Here is a 16,678-nt window from a genome sequence, read left to right on the forward strand (position 1 = left end):
TTTTCATGAAAATTCTTTTTAATCTAAAGACTGTTGTCAAGACATACTAGTTATTAAACATGCCTTCAGAGCTAAATCTGCATGAACATTCCACATTTCCTATCACTTTTTTGGGTTCATCTTCTTTCCACAGAAAGGAGAATTTCAAGGAAAGGAAGAAATATCTACAAGTAAATATCATTCGGTATGGGTTAGCATGCTTGATTGCTATAGGTGAATTATAGCAAAAAAAGGCCTTAGCATCTATCATGTTATGTTTTATGTAACATTTTAACAATGGCAAGGTAAGTCACACTGCTGATTTCAGCAATGTGTTATATTTGATAGCAACTGATAGCTGACTACTAAAAAAAATCACTAAACTGTATGAATGCTTTAATTCTTTTTTTTCTTTTTTTTAGATGGGATCTTGCTCTGTCACCCAGGCTGGAGTGCAGTGGTACAATTTTGGCTCACTGCAACCTCCGCCCACCGGGTTCAAGCGATTCTCTGCCTCAGTCTCCCGAGTAGCTGGGATTATAGGCACCCGCCACCACACCTGCCTAATTTTTGTATTTTTAGTAGCGATGGGGTTTCACCAACTTGGTCAGGCTGGTCTTGAACTGTGACCTCGTGATCCACCCGCCTTGGCCTCCCAAAGTGCCGGGATTACAGGCGTGAGCCATGAATGCCTTAATTCTTAAGATAGTAATGGGGAATATTGTTCTGAGCCAAGAATATGATAGCCAGGGAACATAAGTTTTTAAGATCATACAGTGTAGTTCCAACAGTGACTTTAAACCCAATAGTTCCCTGTGGAAACTCAGGATACCAAAAAGTGCAACAGTAATATTCTGGATTCTAAACTTAAGTTTGAATAAGAATATCACATTTCCTCTTACTTAAAAGGTAAAATACACGTTTTACTGTTCAGGAATGTGACTAGACTTTCAATATCTCCATCATAAACCAATGTGTGACAAAGGAGATAAATCTTATATTCGGTCCCTACTGACACACATGATGTCCTTTGGTCGCAAAGTGCAAATTAACTAACTATCCTTAGAGGCTACAGCCTAAGACAAACCCTACCTGGGAAAAAAACAATAATAATAATAGAGACAAAAATGCTGAAAAAAGGAAAAAGTTATTAGTATATGTGTGTATATATATATATCCCTTTATAATTTATAGTAGGAATATTTTCATTACCATGCAATAGTGATAGATATAAATAAAGATGAAAGGGACCTATTAAATCATTATGTCTAATGCATGCTAAGGGAAGGCATATTTCCCTAGAGAGAGGAATAAAAAGAAAAAATATATATATAAATAGATACTATAACAACATTTGAGGATGGTTCAGTTAGCATATAGTCTTCAGATATCAAATAGAGGTATTAGCATAAGTAGTGGAGACGATTAGATATTGACACAAAGTACCCGTATCAATACAGAGTCTTGTGCTGTGTTTTCAAACATCTAATATATTTGCCTGGAGTGCTTGCAAATTAAAGCTACTCTGTTTATACACAACATAGAAAATGGAATTTGAGCTTCAATGAATTTTTAATTTTGTTCAATCTTGCATTTGTTCAACCAAAAACAATTTAAAGAAGAACACGACAATCAGCCTTAGATTGAGCAAGTTGAGCTCCTCACTAGGGAGTTCTTGAATCCACCATAAAAATCAACAGTGTGCATCTAATAGTTTTCTTTTAATTTGAGAACTGAAAAGTGAATCATCACATCAAATATTCTTCAGGGTCTCTTTGGTTTCCAGATTAAACATGTAATGTGACCGGTCATCTTGCCACATTCTCACATTTCCATTTTAAATAATCATAAATAAGAAAACCTTACTATTCTCTGGCATAACACAGCTGTTTGATTCCGCTGAGTTTCAAAGTCTTAGAAATTGCACTCATTCCTTCTTTAGAGTCCTGCTTCACGGCAAAAGTTTTCAGCTGAAAGACTCTTTATTGTATTCAAATCTTGTCCCATATGAGTTGATCTGGTTACTCAGTTTATGAAGAGTCTTGGATAGTGAATTGGGTCCACAACAGAAGACACCAACTGTTTTCCTAGAACAAGAGCAGAGGAAATGGAAAATCAGGTGTAAAATTAGGCAGAACATGACAAGAAGTATGCTTTATGAGCATGGTTTAAAGTATTAACAAAGTCGATTTCTTGCTATTTTACATAGTGAAAACAATTTTCTAATTATTTCCAAATGTAAATGTCAACCAGGAAAATATTTTATTTACCTCATACTTTTCATTCTAGAATTTAGGATAATTCAGGAATGTACCTATGAGCACAAATATGCTTATTATCAGGCAGAGATTTATCAGTTTGCCTTAGTCTTTTCATGACTTGTCATTGGTGAAACCAGCAACCTCATTAAGAGCAACAATTGATAGATGTCAATTGCTAAACAGCTGACCTCTGAATAGATGTTCAGTCCACACTGGACAATGTAAATTCTTCTTTTATTAGACACTTTACACATAGTTATCTAAAATTCCTACATGGATTTGCAAAAGCAGTGATGAACAAGGAAGGAAAGAAAAAAGATATTTCCAATTCGAAATAATAATTTTAAGTGGCTAATTTATATTCACAGTAAAACAAAAAACATATTCATCTAGTTCTTTTTTATTTATGCACTGCAATAATGTTAACAAATTCCAAGCAGTTTTTATTATTCTCTAAGATAAAATTTTAGTAGTTAAATAATACGTATCTCTAACAAATAGACTAAATAAATCCTAGGAAATAAATAATATTTCAAATTGACCTTCTTCCCAAGTTTGATTTGCATTTGATTCTTCCTAGGATGTCAAAATGATTAATATTTCATCTCATATCCTGGGAAAATCCAGTATCTCTTAATTATCTCAGAATAACTCATGCTGAACAAAAGACACTGAATCCATTAAAATTGGTACCAAAAATTAATAGTAAATACTGAAAAAAAGCTATTAAAACTTTTTACCTTGAAAAATGAAACTAAAATCTGTGAAAATAGAATTTTACTTGCAGCCATGATGGGGTAATAGGGAGTAGATCTACCCTCTTACATTAAAAATCTAGAAAAAAGCAAACAAAATAGATGAAATAAGTATTTTCGGACACTGAATAATAGGTAGCATGGAACTATGATCCCTGAGAAAAGTGAAGAAAACAAGCTAAGCACAGTCACCCTCCTTGCTTATTGCCTGGAGGCAATCTACTGGCAATCTACTGGCTGCAGCAGACAGGGGAAACTCCAGCAAAGATGGAATACAAATTCCAATAATGGAATACAAATTCTTTTTAAGTGCATATGGAACATTCACCAAGATTGTACATATTCTGGGCAATAAAACAGGTGTCAATACACTTTAAGGGATTAGAATCACAAGGAGTTCATTTTTAGATCAAATCTCAATTGAACTAGAAATTAAGAACAAAAAGATATCTGGAAAATTTCCGCGTTTTTGGAAATTAAACAACATTTTTAAATAACCCATGGGTCAAAGAAAAAACATAAAAAATAAAAAATATTTGAACGAGATGAAAGTGAAAACAAATCAAAATGTGTAAGATTTAGCAAAAGTGGTGTTTAGAGGAAAACGTACAGCATTAAACACTTTTATTAAGAAAAACAGTCTGAAATCAATGACCTATGTTTCCATTTTAAGAAACTAGTAAAAATTTAAAAAAGCTAATTAAACCCAAAGTGAGCAAAAGAAATAAAAATATATGAAAATAAATGATGTTATACTTAATAAAATTCAAATTACTACTGAAACATAATGTAGCTTCCATTAAAATGAAAAGAGAATTGAGTCATTTTGTTTCTTTGTATAAACTTTCTGTCAACACCATATGATGGCAATAAGATACCATTATTTTCTTGCTTGGCTTTGACAGGGCAATTATAGAGTTAGTTTGGCAAGTTTTTCGGATTTCCTAAAGGCACTTCTTAAATACTTGATAATAAAATCAAGTATTAATTATAAAATAAATAATAATAAAAATCATTATTTTTAAATCACACAGGATATTATGATTTTTGTTTCTTTAACATTTTCTTTTGCAATTATTAACTAGCTTAACTCTGTGATATCCTTTTTGTGTGTGTGCGATTTGAGGATTCCCTAATGTCACTCTCACTAACTTAATGAAATCTTACTTTTTTTTTTCTTTTTCGAATTCTACAAGGAATCTTTGCAATTCATTTGTACTAAATTTGCATTAGAGTGCTGCAATCCAACAATTATCTGGAGACCTGTCTACATGACCTTTGATGGAATGGGTGGAAGTAGATTCGGGTACTAAGTAGAAAATGTGGTTTGGGGGTAGACATTAGAAACTAGTTCTATAAATGTTCATACTTGCTTTTTCATGTAGATTTGTAAACACAGAATCTTACATAATGAGAACTTAATCACTCCGGAGAGCTTATTCACTGGCATTACAGATCCAGGAGAACTGAGTCACTTGACTCAGGGTCACAAGAGTAAATGTGAGAGACTAAACCTAGTTATTCTTAATTTGTATTGTTTGAAAACACTACAAGGCAATAAAATAAAGATATAATATCAAAGATTTCACCCAATCCCAGAGTAGTAATTCTCTACTCAAAAAGCCAAATAAAGTTCAACTTTTCTTTCTCTCTTTGCATCATGCATAAACTTCACAGATCAAAACAGGATATACATTTTAATTACAAATGATAGGAAATCAAGTTTGGGTTATATATAATAAATAATTTTCTAATAGTTTATTAAATACTAAATGGTTTACAATGGAATATTTAGAATATCTCTATTTCAAAAAAATTAGTTATTAATTATTTTAGTGTTACAGTGAACATTCTGCTACAGCATTCATAGTAAACATGGGAGTTTCTTGCAGCACCTCCCTACTTCCCATCTAAGGGGAACATGGTAAAATAAGATTGCCACTCTTTATCTGTGACAAGCTGACTATGCCCTGCTGTAAAGCACAATGAACTTGGAGTCAGGAGATTTGTGTTCATATCTGCATTCTGGCTCATTAACCATGGCTTTTGATAAATCATTATATTTTGAGGTCCTAACTACTTCTTTGTAAAATAAAAATGAAGGCCTGTTGACTCCCAAAGCTCCTTCACTTTCCATGATCATATAATACCATCATATAATTCAATTTCTGAATTTAAAAAAAGCAACAAAAGAAAGGAATGACTGTCACACACATGTGGAAAGTAAATTAATTCTGACTTTTAGTTTTTGTAGAGCAGTACCTAAATGTGTATACCTGTTGAGCCAGCAATTCCAACTCAAAGATCTTAATCTACTGCAATACTCTCACATGAGAAAGTATGTACAAAGATAATTACCACAGCACTATTTTTAACTGTAAAGAAATATAAGTAATCTAAATATAAAGAATTAGGGTAGTAGTCATGTTATTCATACTCTAGAATACTTTGAGGTACAATTACACAGAAATTGCCCATGATCAAAAGAAGCACATCATTAAAAAGTTAGTTGGTTCTTCCTAACAAAGCCAAGAAAAAGTAAAACAACAAAAACAACAAAGTAAGCTGAAGAATTACTTGTCATAGATTCAATTTTTGTTAAAAAACTAAGGTTTCGGTTTTAAATATATATCACCCACACACATAAAAACATAAGTTTACATATACTTTCATAAGTACACACACATACTCTCACACAAACTTACAAAAGCTTCTGGAAGAATACATAATGAAGAGTTACTAATCATTACCTCTGGGCCAGGAGTGTTTAATGCAATTTAAATTTGTATTCTACATAGTATACTAACCTAATGCCTACTGGTTTAATAAGTAATCACTTTCTGAAAATTAAAAAGTGTTGCCCAACACATGATATTTTAAAATCTTAACTTACATGCCTGTTATCTCTATATGTTTTCAGCAATTTGTGTGCATCAGGTTAATCAAAATGCTACATTGTAAATGAAACCATCCATTTACACAGTGCCTTTGTACAGTTAATAAGACCTGAAGAATGTTGATCCACTCTTTTCCTAAGTATGCTATATAAAAATCCTTCAGAAAATGTAAACACATTTCAGGCACCTGCCTGAGAACCAATACACAAAGTCAAAGTGTTGTACAAAATGTCAACAGCAGATGGTGCACATTTGCTCTTCTTAAACCAGTTTTCCATTTTTTTCCAGAAAAAGAACAAACTACTAAATATACATTCACACACAAATCACTCTAAAACACAAACAGCCTAACAAATGAGACTTCTTGAGAACTAACTGTAGGAACCAACAGCCTCAATCTATTTCCCTGTAAATAATCTGCTCTTTAGGGATTTGGTTTCTGAATTCAGCCAAAGAACCTATCAGTTTACAACAATATACAGTGAAAATCAACAAAAAATTTTTGTCAGAAGTCAGTAAATGGCACTAAAGAAGAACATGTCTGCAATGCATAGCAAGAGACAGATGAGTATGACAAGATTATCACATCTAAGATAGGTGATACTGGAGAAAGATGGGAAAGGAAGATAGCCAAAAGTGGGTTGCATTTTTTTCTAAATTTCAACTCTGAATATTACATAAAAGTTCTGCTTTGTAAATCATGCTTACATCTTCATCCCAAAACTACTTCATCAAGGGAAGGGTAATACTACAAAAGTGTTTTAAACATGACTGTAACCTGAATCACATGGGTAACGTTATTCCTTCATAAATTTTGCTTCCCAGGCTCCATTCTGTAATTTCTAAAACAAAATCTTTGAAGGTAGAGATAGGGATCACCTTGAATCAGTGATTTTATTCAATAAATAATATTCATCCATTATTTCCTAAATTGGATTTTTAAAAAAATATCCATTTAATAAGTTGGCCTGTGCATTTATAATCAAATATCCTTTTGATGTTTATAAAAATATATTTTTTAAATTATGAAGCGTTCAACTATACAAAGTAATTGAAATGATAACTCAAGCCAGAAGTAAAAATTAACACTAGAGTCTTATGATTACAGGAAATTTTAAAATGAAATATTTAATTTATGTTCATTCTTTTTGCTGAAGTATGATTAGGATTAGGTTAGCAATAAAAATATGATTAGTTCAAATGTAAAAAATAAATTGAATTTTGATGAAATTATATGGGTTAATGGGACAGAAATACAACTTAAATGAAAGAAAAAGAATGATGTAAAACATCCAACTGCTAAAAGAAGAGTTTATGTATTTTTGTAATAAATGACAGTATCATCTAGCTATATTTATATTCCAGTGGATATGTTTAAAAAATTATGTTAATTACAAAATGTCAATATCTGCAATATGTTAGAAATCACATCTTTTACAACTATGTAAACTTATGATGAAACTATTTAGATGTAAACCTAAAAATATGTGAGTGGTTATATAGTTTTCAAAATCTTCTTAGAATTCTTATAGATCAGTGCTCTGCACTATGATAAATTTACAAAAGACAAATGGGCTGGCTGGTCTGTGCCCTAAAATGAAAGCTTTCCTTCTTGGTAATTTCTTCAGATCATAGACACATAGTCCATAAGAACAAGATTCTTTATAAAATTATAGTTTCTAAATAATATTTTTGGAAATATTCTAGGTTTAAAGACTGCATATTACTGTAGAGGGTTTTTTAAAAAACAAACAAAAACATATTCATTATGGTAAAAAAGGTACAAAAAATGTGATTTTTAAATGAATTCATTGTTAGAACTAATTGTAAAGTTCTTTCTTTGGAAACATGATTTTGAAAACTTTTCCTCGGACCACTTGATATATTCTGTGGGAGCAAATACCCATTTTTAATATAGGCCTATAAAAATTTATAATCAGATAGGAGAGTTTAGTTCATAAATACATTATAGACTATTTCTAAGCCAAACTTTAATTATTTGGAATTACAAAAATGTAGGACGATAATGCCTTACTTCTTCCTTTGATAGTGAAAGAGTGTTTCAGTGAATTTGTCATTTGTAAACTCATTGCCAATTCATTTTCAAACTTCGTGTAATTATTTGAAAATATTTTAATTAATTTATTAGCCACATATCAAATTTTTGAGGTATAGTACTTACCCTCTGTTATATTTTGCTATTTCATCAAACAAAAGTTTCCACCGAGGACGTCCAATAAACAGTCTTGAATTCAGTGCATGATATTTTTCTCCAATTATCTTCTGCCAAAAAGAAAGCACTACATTATTCGAGATTTAATTAAGTAACCTAGTTCTCTAACATCATTTCTACTGGTGCTGCGGCTTCCCACCAAATTGCTGTGATATAAAGAATGTAAGTATCAAATGGCAACCTATTACGTACAATTATTTCAAAATATCATTTCCTTTCTCCTTTCTTTTAAAATCCATTATCTCCTTGAATTCCATTTGTTTGTTTTTAAACAAACAAAATCTATTCTGGTAAAAAGGTACAAAAATTTGATTTTTAAATGAATTAATTGTTAGAACTAATTGTTAGAACTAATCTCCTTGAATGCCATTCTGACAAATGGCTAATTTTCTTAGACTTCAGTTAGTCGTTTCATCTTTAAAGAACTGCAATGTAAGACAAAGAATGAATTCTAATTGGTCAATCTCAAAAAGGCTCAGCACATGGACTCCATTGAAGTATTTTGGCACCACAAATACAGTTGTCATATTTGGCTCATTATATAAGTAAAATACTACAAACTGTCATCGTAAATTTGGGGAAATGATCCTCGACAAGACAGCTCAAGACAGCAGAACTCCAAAATTGGGTCTATCAACAAATGGCTGTGAACAGGCTCCTGTTTGCAATTAACAGAGCATTAGATCTAAATCAATGTGAAGAGTCAGAGTGAACTGCGGAGAAAGGAGGAAGTATCTGAGTCGCAGGCAGGCAAACTGAGAACCAGATGCAAATTATGCTTCATACCTTAATTATCGCAATACCAGGAGGAAAAGTGATATTGACTTACTTCGTGAGACTGGTAAAATGAAATACTTTTTACATACCAAGTAGGGTAGAAATATGACTGGAAAAATTAGAGTTAGATTAGTTTTGAGGTAACTGAAAACATTCAAATTTTGTATTCGAAGTATTGTGAAAATGCATGACAAAAAGTACTAAAATAAAATTTGTGAATGCATTCATGCCTAGATTTATACACCAGTCCAGCTCTTCAATGTTGTCTTCAAATATTAGTTTCATCACTTGCAAAATGGGAATAACATTTACTGCTTGACTCTGTTTTAATTACATAAACTAATATATGTGAAATTATTAGCACAGTTCCTAGAACAGTAAATAAATAATGCATGATGGCTATCATTATTTTTTAGTTTTCTTTGTCTAGAAATAAGCTTAATTGTATATGAACTCATCTTCTCTCTCCACATAAAACATTCCCTTTCCTCAATAAAAAGAAATCACAAGGCTGTTCATGTGTAGTCTGAATTTTAGAAGAACTTGAGGCGACAGTGAAGAGGGGAGGGGTCTTTAAAAGGTCTGACCTTTTGAGTCTGCCCCACCTCCCTGTGAGAAGGACAAATGGAAGGCATAATATGGTTGACTTCAAGGACAAGCTATTACTTTTCTGGACATATTCCAAAGGAGGCTTTCCTCTAGGAAACTTCTGTTCGAACCACCTGCAGGAATTTTCTTCCACCACAGCTCCTACAGTAAATCTATTATCAAGAGGCTTGTTTAATTTACGATAACATTAACCACATACCTGTATCCCATCTGTTTGACTGAGGTACAGCTGGATGTTGACATAGTCAGGTCTGTTCTCTTGCCAAAACTGAGAGGACAGAAAAAGGAATAGACTTATTACAATTCTGTGGGTATACTCAGATTTTCTCCTATTCTAACATGTGATTCTAGAATTTAATACAACCTAGCTTATCATAGTCAATATCTATAAGAAAATGAATACACACACATACATACACACAAATATATATAACAGATTCTAACATTAATAATCTGGCCTCTTGGTATGAATTAGGTCTGATGGTGGTAGTGGTAGGGAATAATTTTCTGTTATCTTTATAGATACAAAATTTAGCATGCTAAATGCTATACAAATATTAGTCCTTCTGAAATACTCCTTATTTTATTCCTTAAGAGTCTCAAAATTGTACCAGTTTACTCTTCAAGAACATGATTTTCTTGAGAAAAAAAGACAATAGTGATTTAATTTATGCATGCTAGCAAATATAAAACAAAACAAATAGACACTTTTTCCTGTTCCTGCCTTCCGCTTATTCAGCAGCAGACTCTGGTTTCCCTTGTACAAAAATGCAGGAGGCAAAAATATACCTGCAAAAATAAATAGTCTAGAAAAAAATATGGAACAACAACCTCTCATTTCCCCCTCCCCGAAGGCTTTGGCAACCTGAGAGGATTTTACTGTATCTGAATTGTTTGAAATATTTTTAGCAAGGATGCATACGTAGAGACTATTCCACTTTGTGCCTCTGCAAATTAAACTACTCTAGGGACCTCCTATAAGTGACAGCATAATATATTTGTGCTTTCATGTCTGGCTTATTTCATTTAGCATTATGTCTTCAAAGTTCATCCATGTACTATGTGTCATAATTTCCTTCCTTTTTAAGGCTGAATAGTTTTGTATTGTATGTGTATATCATAATTTGTTTATCCATTCATCTACTGATGAATATTTGGGTTGTTTCCATCCTTTGGCTATTGTGAATAATGCTTCTATGGGCATTGGCATACAAATATCTGTCCAATTCCGTGCTTTTAATTCTTCTAGGTACATACCCAGAACCAATCTTTTTATTTTTATTTATTTATTTTGCATAAAGTCTGGAGGACTTACATAATCCACCTCTTCCCAGAAAAGCACAGACACTACCTCTCTAATTGCCTCTCCTACTATTCTTTCTCTTGCTTACTCTGCTTCATCCACACAGATCACCTTTCTCTTCTATCAGGACACCAAGCATACTGCTGCCTCAGAGCCCTTGCCTATGAAGTTGGGTTTCTCTATCTTGACATTTTTTCTCCAAAATATGTGTCTAGTCTGCTCATTCACTTCAGTCAAGTCTGCTCAAATGGCATTATAGAATTTTGTTTGATGGTTGTTCCTGAACATGCAATATAAATTAACACACTCTCTACTGTTTACGCTGCTTTACTCCTACTTTCCCTTCCTTCTTTGTCCTAACCCGAATCTCAGAACCTGATGCTCAATGTATTTATTCGTTGTTGTCTATCTTGCCCCCTTAGAATGTAAACCACATGAGATCAGAAACTTGGTTTTATTTTGCCATCTGCTGAGTTTTCAGATCCCAGAATAGTTTCAGATTGATAGTAAGCAGTTAATAAACATACACTAAATGATAGAATGACTGACTGAATGAGTGAATGCATGCACAAAGAGGTATATGTAATGATATCCATTTCAGCATTCTTTGTAATTAAAAAGTATCTAACATTAGAGAATTGTTCAGTAAACTAGATATATCCATACAACGAAATACTCTAAAAGAATCAGGTGGGTCTATCTTCTCTAATTGTTGGCTCCGGGAAAAACAATGAGGTAGTTCTATATGCACTAATACCAAAAAATAGTCAAGACATAGTAATCAATTAATAAAGGAATTTGCATAAACAACATAAATAGTATGATATAATTTATAGAACACTTAAGAGTTACCTCTGTTTACATAGATTAGGTAGGGAAGGTAGTAAGAGAGGATTTTACTTTATCAGAATTGTTTGAAATATTTGTAGCAAGGATGCATATGTGTATCACTTGTATAAGGTGAATAAAGATAAATAGGTCAAATGTTACAGGTCGGATAGGAAAAGATTCCTGCTTTATCTCTGCAAAAAATAAAACACAGAATTTGGGATTGTTGAGATTTGTATTGTATACCAAAAAGTCTGGTGATTTGCAGTATTAAAGATGGCAATCAAGGGTAAGTGCTATCAGAACAAAGGATGGAATGTGTTACAGCAGGAGCCTTCTGGTATTTCCCTCCATTGTCTTCCCTCATCACCTTTAGCCATATGCATACATTTCTATGTGAAACACCCTACGTTAAAACATAGAAATGAATGTTTCTATGTTAAAATACATTAGATATATATGCATATTCACAAATATCCATATCTGAAAAGATGTGTGCCTAATTGCTAACAGATATTATCTCTGATTTTTTATGTCTAAGAGACTTATTTCTTTCCTTGCTACTTATCTGCATAATTTCTATGGTTTATTCTATGGCAAGCATTTATTGCTTTTGTAATATAAAATATATAATATTTTTAATTTGAAAAATTGCAAAACTAGAACCAACCCTAATGTTACCTTGTTATGCAACATACAGAGTAAATCTGCAAACCAACGGAAGGACTGGATATCTCTGCATACCCAAATAAAGTATAGTCTTCTAAGCTTGTATGGTTTCCAGTCATCCCTTTAAAATTAAAATAACATGATAGTGATTAGGATGGCAAACACAAATATTAAAGAATTCATATATTTTTGAAAGTTTCCTTTTCATTAGTAAGCAACCAATAGAAATATCCAATAGAAACCAATAGAAAAATCAGTCATTTACATTCTAGTGTCTGATAGCACGAGACCTAAATGAATTTAATATGCAATATACTGACTCAAGGATATGACATACTTCATGAATTTAGGTGTTTAAGTGTTAAATGAATTTAAGTGTGAATAATATTCACAAGTATGCATATCATCCATTTCCAGTTGAAGGCCATAACTGAACTGGACCAGAAGAATATTGGGCTCTGCATCTCAGAAAAAAACAAGTTTTCAACTTTCAGTGAATTCTATCACAGACTGAGTAGGGCTCCAAAGGTCATTCAATCTTGCCCTGGCTTTTTGGCAAAATGAGCCAAAAGCATTCCAGAAACTTGGTTGTTTATCCCCTCTTAAAAATCATTAAAGAAAGAGATTTCACAATCAAGTACGATGTAATGCATTCCAGCAACTCATAATTCCAAGTCCGGATCCCCATTTATAAAGTAGGCTTGAGGTTAAGAAAATGTTCTTCCTTTCTCATAACATTAGGTATCCAAATAACTTGTAATGTGTTGTCAGAAACAAACTATTTCTGGCTTAGAGCATGATCATTTTTGTAAGAACCACCAGAAAGTACCAAATTTACATCTAGTATTTAAAACTGAAATAAAATATCATTCAAACACATCACTTAAATTTATTATTGCTTTTTTGGCTCTGCAAAAAAAAAAGTCAACGGAATAGATTTGAGAATAACTTTCTACTTTCATTTTGCTTTGTGTTTTCATAAGAATATCAATCAATTAACTTTTGCTTATAATCCTGAAACTAAAATAAGTTTTAGTTTAGTATTTCCTGGTCAGACAATTTCACCTTTTTTTTTTTTTTTTTTTTTTTTTTTTTGGCAGAGTCTCACTCTGTCACCCAGGCTGGAGTGCAGTGGTGCCATCTCCCTTCACTGCAACCTCCACCTCCCAGGTTCAAGAGATTCTCGTGCCTCAGCCTCTGGAGCAGCTGGGATTACAGGCATGCACAACCACGCCTGGCTGATTTTTATATTGTTAGTAGAGACAGGGTTTCACCATGTTGGCCAAGCTGGTCTTGAACTCCTGGCCTCAAGCGATCCACCCACCTCGGCCTCCCAAAATGCTGGGATTATAGGTGTGAGCCAATGTGCCCGGCCACAATTTCACCTTTGAAGTTACTTTCTTTAGTCTGTTGTAAATTTGCTAAGTAATAAATGAAGAAATGATGTGTTCAGTTGTCATCTCAGAAAAGCCTGACCATACTTCAACAATAAACCCAGCCCTTTATTTCCATATCCATTAATGTCTACCTTTTGTCTTAATTCTAATATTTTCTGAAATAATTTTATGTATATTTCTCATTGCTTTCTTTTTTACCTGCCCCATTTGAATGTAAGCTTTTTAAGGGCAGGGACTCTGTTTTCATTCATTGCTGTCTTCCCAATACCTGTAAGACCTATTGGCACATGGGTGCTCAAAAATATTTGTTGACTGAATGAATGAGTAGAACCACTTACCGCTGATGAGGACATAGAAAATGAAGGATGGAGGCGAATGACTTTTAACAGAGGAAAAGGACAGAGGAGTGCATAACTGTGATATGACATCTTTCTACAAGAGAATATGCTAGGAGCCACAGACCACATGTTGAGAATCACTGAATTATTCCCCTCATCAATCAGCAAATGGAGGTCCTTGATCAACAAGTAGAATAATTCAATAAGGAATTATTTTATACTAAAAAGAGAGATATCAGAAATATTGGCAGTTCTCTATTTGGATTCACAAAATAGATCAAAATGACATACAACAGGGTGTTGAGTATTGATGCAAATGGAGTTACTCCAATGCCTCCAGCCACGCAGAGGCTGACCTCATAGTTCAGTGATTCCTCAAATGGACTTCCAAAAGGACCATCAATATACAGCCTGTAGAGCAGTCAGAAAAAGGTGGGAAAAAAATGAAAATAAGTGAAATTAATTTTCTGTATCATATAGCAAACATGCTGAATGCAATCTCTAGATTTTGTGATGGGTCAGGCCTTATTTCATAGTTTCTCATAGTGATTAGCCTAAAGGAGTAGCAGATGTTGTTTATGAAATGTCAAGATTAAAACAAATACATCTGTTTCTAAGTGTGCCTTTTTTGAGGGAACCATTAATTAAAAGTATAGGGTAATGTAAATATGACCATGTCAGGTAGCTAAGGACAAGTTAAAGCTCTGATCATGTTAGATTACTATATATGACTAAATTAAAGTAACAATTGCTTTACCGTGTCTAAATTCAATAAACATTTTTTCAATGGCTAGATCAGTACAGGAAATACTTATTTAAACATTTACTATGTGAACAGAAAAATAATAGGAGTAAGGAAAAGAATCTAACACTGTCCCTCCTCTTGCCCTGGTTGTTCATAAGTATAGAACTTTACTTACGAACTGATAGTTCTTTAGCTGTTAAGGACAATCACAAAGGAAGCTCTGAAGCTCTAATTACTCTGCTCATGTTTATATATTCAAATGTGTGTGTGTGAGACAGAGAGAGAGAGAGAGAGAGCATAGAGAAATCCTTCTTAACCGCAACAGAAATGCTAACTGTTCATATAATATTCATCCTCCCATTCTTTCTTAGTAACAGACAATTAATTTTATTCACGGAAGCAAAAAGTCCAGCCAAAATACTACATTTCTCAGACTCCCTGCATCTGTTTTGGCTGTGTGACTATATTTTGGCCACTGCCCCCTCCTTCCTACTCGTCTGCTTTCTGAGCTACACACCCACACACACACCCTCCCCACTCCCCACAAAGCTACTCTTTGGTGTTTTGAAATAACTTTGGACAGGACAACTAGAACTCAGTGTTCTAGTCATTTACGAAGGCTGGGATTCCAGACAAGTAACTTGTCCTCTCTAAACTGGATTTCTTTCATCTATAAAAGGGTCAATAAGGTGGGATGCTACAGAAAAAAAGTGTGCTAAGAATTGTAGAGGGCCACACAAATATCAGAAATACATTTTGTTAACGGCATCAATGAGTGCCTACAGTATACTGACAGGCCTTCTGGGAGGCCCAGTATTGATGCAAGAAATGGGCTAAGTCCAGTATGAGCCGGGAAATGTAGGTGGGAATTTGGTTTCAATGCCCTTAGAGAATCAGTTGTTTTTCATTTGAAATGTTTTTTTTTTTTTTTTTTTTGTACCAGGAGAGAGAAAATTTTGCTTTTCTTGGAAAAAATAAGAAGATAAAATTACTAGTATTTGATTACTTCATGACATCTAGTTTTTTGAGGGAGATGGAAACGGAAACTACTTAAACCACTTTTTTTACATATTTAATCTGATTAATGTGTGAAATACACTGCCTTTCATTTATGAGCAGTGACTTTCTCTCTATCATAGTACATGTTCTTTAAAAGAATGTTATGCTGCTATTGTCATAATATATGTAACCAGATTGTAGAAATTAAAGGTAACTCTTTAAAGTCTTGCTATAACATAGTAGAGATGAAATCAACTTCATATATTTTTAAATTTCAGTTGATAACTAATGAAAAGATCCTTTATGAAGGATTGTGTATCTAAGATAATTCTAAGAATAAGAGATATCTTCTTCCCTGACGCACTCAAAAGTATATAAACATTTTTTGACACTTAAGTTTTTCCTTTGAAAGTAGAATTTATTTACATTTAAAAAAACTGATTTAAATCTTTTATTAAGGTTAATGAGTTTCAAGCTACATTTCTGTTTTATGTGGCTGAATGTGAATATACTTGTTAAAGCTTTTAACATGGTGCCTGAACATAGTAAGAACCTGATAAATGTTAGATATTTAAGAATAATATAATAAATATTATATTATTATTAAAAGTAAAGGTTTATAATTTACAACATTTAATGTTCATATAAGTGTAAATTTTTGAAAAATATTTGCCTTTTAAAATCTTCTCTGATCATCTGTCACTTTAAACAGTTCTTTTAATTAATAAAAAATTTCAAGGTTCTGGTGCAGTGGCTCACACCTGTAATCCCAGCACTTAGGGAGGCTGAGGCAGGAGGATTGCTTAGGGCCAGAATTTTGGGCCCAGCCTGAGCAACAAAATGAGACCCTTGTCTTAAGTATTAGCTGGGCACGGTGGCATGTGCTTG

At 33.0% G+C, this 16,678-nt stretch overlaps 1 protein-coding gene across 6 annotated transcripts in view; it reads right to left on the minus strand.

Annotated features, from left to right (window-relative positions):
• Positions 1 to 400: 400 nt before the first annotated feature.
• Positions 401 to 16,678, minus strand: part of NOX4 (NADPH oxidase 4) — a 169,748-nt gene continuing 153,470 nt past the window's right edge. For 3 of the 6 annotated variants that reach the window (XM_009246930.3, XM_054523573.2, XM_009246931.3), the window contains 5 exons: positions 14,338 to 14,457; positions 12,324 to 12,432; positions 9,711 to 9,779; positions 8,075 to 8,175; positions 1,533 to 2,066 (listed from right to left, as the gene is read on the minus strand). In XM_009246930.3, coding sequence (XP_009245205.1) covers positions 1,946 to 2,066; positions 8,075 to 8,175; positions 9,711 to 9,779; positions 12,324 to 12,432; positions 14,338 to 14,457 — 520 coding nt within the window. In that variant the 3' untranslated portion in view covers positions 1,533 to 1,945. 6 annotated transcript variants of the gene reach the window in all.

The sequence above is a fragment of the Pongo abelii genome, chromosome 9, assembly GCF_028885655.2.
Source record: "Pongo abelii isolate AG06213 chromosome 9, NHGRI_mPonAbe1-v2.0_pri, whole genome shotgun sequence".
In the NCBI taxonomy this organism is placed as follows: domain Eukaryota; kingdom Metazoa; phylum Chordata; class Mammalia; order Primates; family Hominidae; genus Pongo; species Pongo abelii.